Here is a 2,551-nt window from a genome sequence, read left to right on the forward strand (position 1 = left end):
GCGGCGCTGCGGGCCGGGGGCCGGAGCCCGGAGGGCCGCAGCTCCGCGCACAGCCGCAGGCCGAGCAGCAGCGCGGCGCCGAGCACACACCGGCGCAGGGCGCCGCAGCCCCTCCCGGCCGGCCTCTCCCGCGCCATGGCGGGGACCCGGCCCGGGCTGCGCTCAGCGGCCCGCTCGCCGCGCCCGGCCGGCAGCTGGGAGACGGCCCCGCGGGTCCGAGCCGCCCACGGTGGGAACTCCCCCGCGGGCCGGGGCGCGGGCTCGGACCCGCCTCCCTCCCTGCGGTCCAAGAAAGCCTCGGCGTAACCTTATCCTGCCCAGCCGAGCGCGCCCGGCCGCGGGAGGGGGCGAGGGGCGCTGGGCGGCGGCCCGGGGGCGCAGGCGGCTCGGCGGGGCTAGAACCCGAGTCCTGGGGGTCCCCGAGGGGGCGCCCTCCGCCTCGGCCTCCAGAGCCTGGCGGAGTCGAAAAGCCACATGGCCAGAAAAAGCGCATTCCTAACGGGGTCCTGGGTGGTAACTTCATTTGCTAGTATTAGTATTGTTGGAGAAACACGGGAAGATAGGTGAGCTGCCAGCTTTTGCTACAAGGAACAAGTTCTGATTGTCAAGCAATTTGTGCCATTAAGCACAGGATAAAAATATATCGCGCTTAGGCTTGGGTTTACAACTCCTCTCCTTCAAGAGAGAAGGGAGGGGGAGGAGAGAATAGCACCCGATACCGAATAATCATAGAGTTATTCCATTTCTAAATTCTGCCTGAAGCCAATCCATGCTTTCTCTCCGTGTTATGAAATGTGTGGGGGTGAAGGAGNAGAGCCAGCTAAGACATCTGACAGCAGGGAGAGGGAACAGAAGTTACCATGGCATGATGTAAATCAAATTAATTTAGCTCCAAACACACACCTCCCTGCTGTCTTGCAGAGATACAGAAGGACAAATTTATCTTCGGCAAAATGCTCCCCAGCTGGTATTTCCATCACCACCTTGACCTTAATTAATCAGGCTGAAGGCTCACAGCCTGAAGTCCGGTGTTGACTGTTCATTTTCAATTGTTAGAATTCTTTCCCACAACCTATTTGAGGTTTTGGGCTTGGGGTTTAGGTTTGGATTTGGATTTGTTTTCTTTAACTGTGGCCACTTCTTTTTATGCTCTACACTTTTATTTTCCATACTACTACACGAAACTACCCGCCACTGACCTAGTCTCTTCCCTAACAGCCTAAGGCATGGACACAGAAACCAAATATGGAGTCCCCTTCCCCCACTCCCTGAATCTCAGGAATTTTCCAGAAGAAGCCCTTCTCTCTAAAATCTAACTTAAGAAAGACCCCATCTATTCTTTGTCTCTGGACAGAGCACTTGGGCTATCTCTCTATGTCTAACTACCCAATCTAGTCCATTCCCTGGGCCACCCCAGTCCTCAAGCTCCTCAGTGTTTCATTATGATTGACCTTTGTTTTTTTCTTAGACGCAGCCCTCAGGCTATTGCAGATTGGCTTTGTTTTAAAGAATTCAAGCAAGTACATTTTCCCGACACAAATTTTTAGAGAAAACCTCACATCCTGTGACTATTTAAATAACAAGTTTGGGTGTCAGACTTGAACTATGTGCTGAATCAGGACTCTGCCATTCAGAAGTTGTGAGACCTTGCACAAAGTACTTACCCTCTCTCGGCCTCCGTTCTCTCATGTGTAAATAGACCTATATATCCGGTAGGATACATAGATTGCATAAAATATTAAATGTTCAGTGACCTAAATAATACCAGGTTCACAGAAGGTATTCAACTGATGGTAGTTACTTTTATTATTTACCATTAAAGAAAATCCTGGATGTCATCATGAAAAACAAAATTTAAGCATTGATTCCAAAGTGGATAAACGTAAGAATGTATAAGGAGATTTATAAATATCTTATACATTGGCTAGAATTAGGAGTATCCAACAAGTGCAAAAAACAACCATTAAGACTCCCAAACGTACTCCATTCAGTTGTATAATGGTGGAGAACTGTGTAAGACATGATGTGTATTGTGTTTGATCAACCCGGATCACCAATGTCTGATGTAGACTTTGCTAGAGGTTTCATTTTCTATGCAACCAACACAGTCCCACTAAAGAAGCAATCTTTTGAAGATTATGATATCACTAACTTATGCCCTCTGCTCATGTGTTGAGTTACTCTCCGGGGGGAAATACGAGGAGTATCCTATATTATGAAAATGGGGATATTTACTAAGCCTCTGGACTGGAGGTGGGAGGGGGCACACAGAACAGTGTAGCTCTTGAAGAAAATGGGCAAGATGACCTCATATTTTCCCTTATCTCATTTCTATGGTTCTCTAATAATGTTTCCATTATGAGGGAAAAATACAAATAAAATGCAATATTTAAGTGCCCTTTTCCCTCATCTTTTACAACTGTCTCTACGTGTTTATTGCAATAAAAAAAAAGAATTGTTGGGGCGCCTGGGAGGCACAGCGGTTAAGCGTCTGCCTTCGGCTCAGGGCGTGATCCCGGCGTTATGGGATCGAGCCCCACATCGGGTTCTT

The 2,551-nt window shown here is 48.9% G+C and overlaps 1 protein-coding gene across 1 annotated transcript in view; it reads right to left on the minus strand.

The window, feature by feature from the left end:
* Positions 1–137, minus strand: part of METTL24 (methyltransferase like 24) — a 97,078-nt gene extending 96,941 nt beyond the window's left edge. The window contains exon 1 of the mRNA XM_040627632.1: positions 1–137. This exon is cut by the window's left edge and continues 169 nt beyond it. Coding sequence (XP_040483566.1) covers positions 1–137 — 137 coding nt within the window.
* Between the last annotated feature and the right edge of the window lie 2,414 nt (positions 138–2,551).

Source organism: Ursus maritimus, unplaced genomic scaffold, assembly GCF_017311325.1.
Source record: "Ursus maritimus isolate PB19 unplaced genomic scaffold, ASM1731132v1 scaffold_13, whole genome shotgun sequence".
Classification (NCBI taxonomy): domain Eukaryota; kingdom Metazoa; phylum Chordata; class Mammalia; order Carnivora; family Ursidae; genus Ursus; species Ursus maritimus.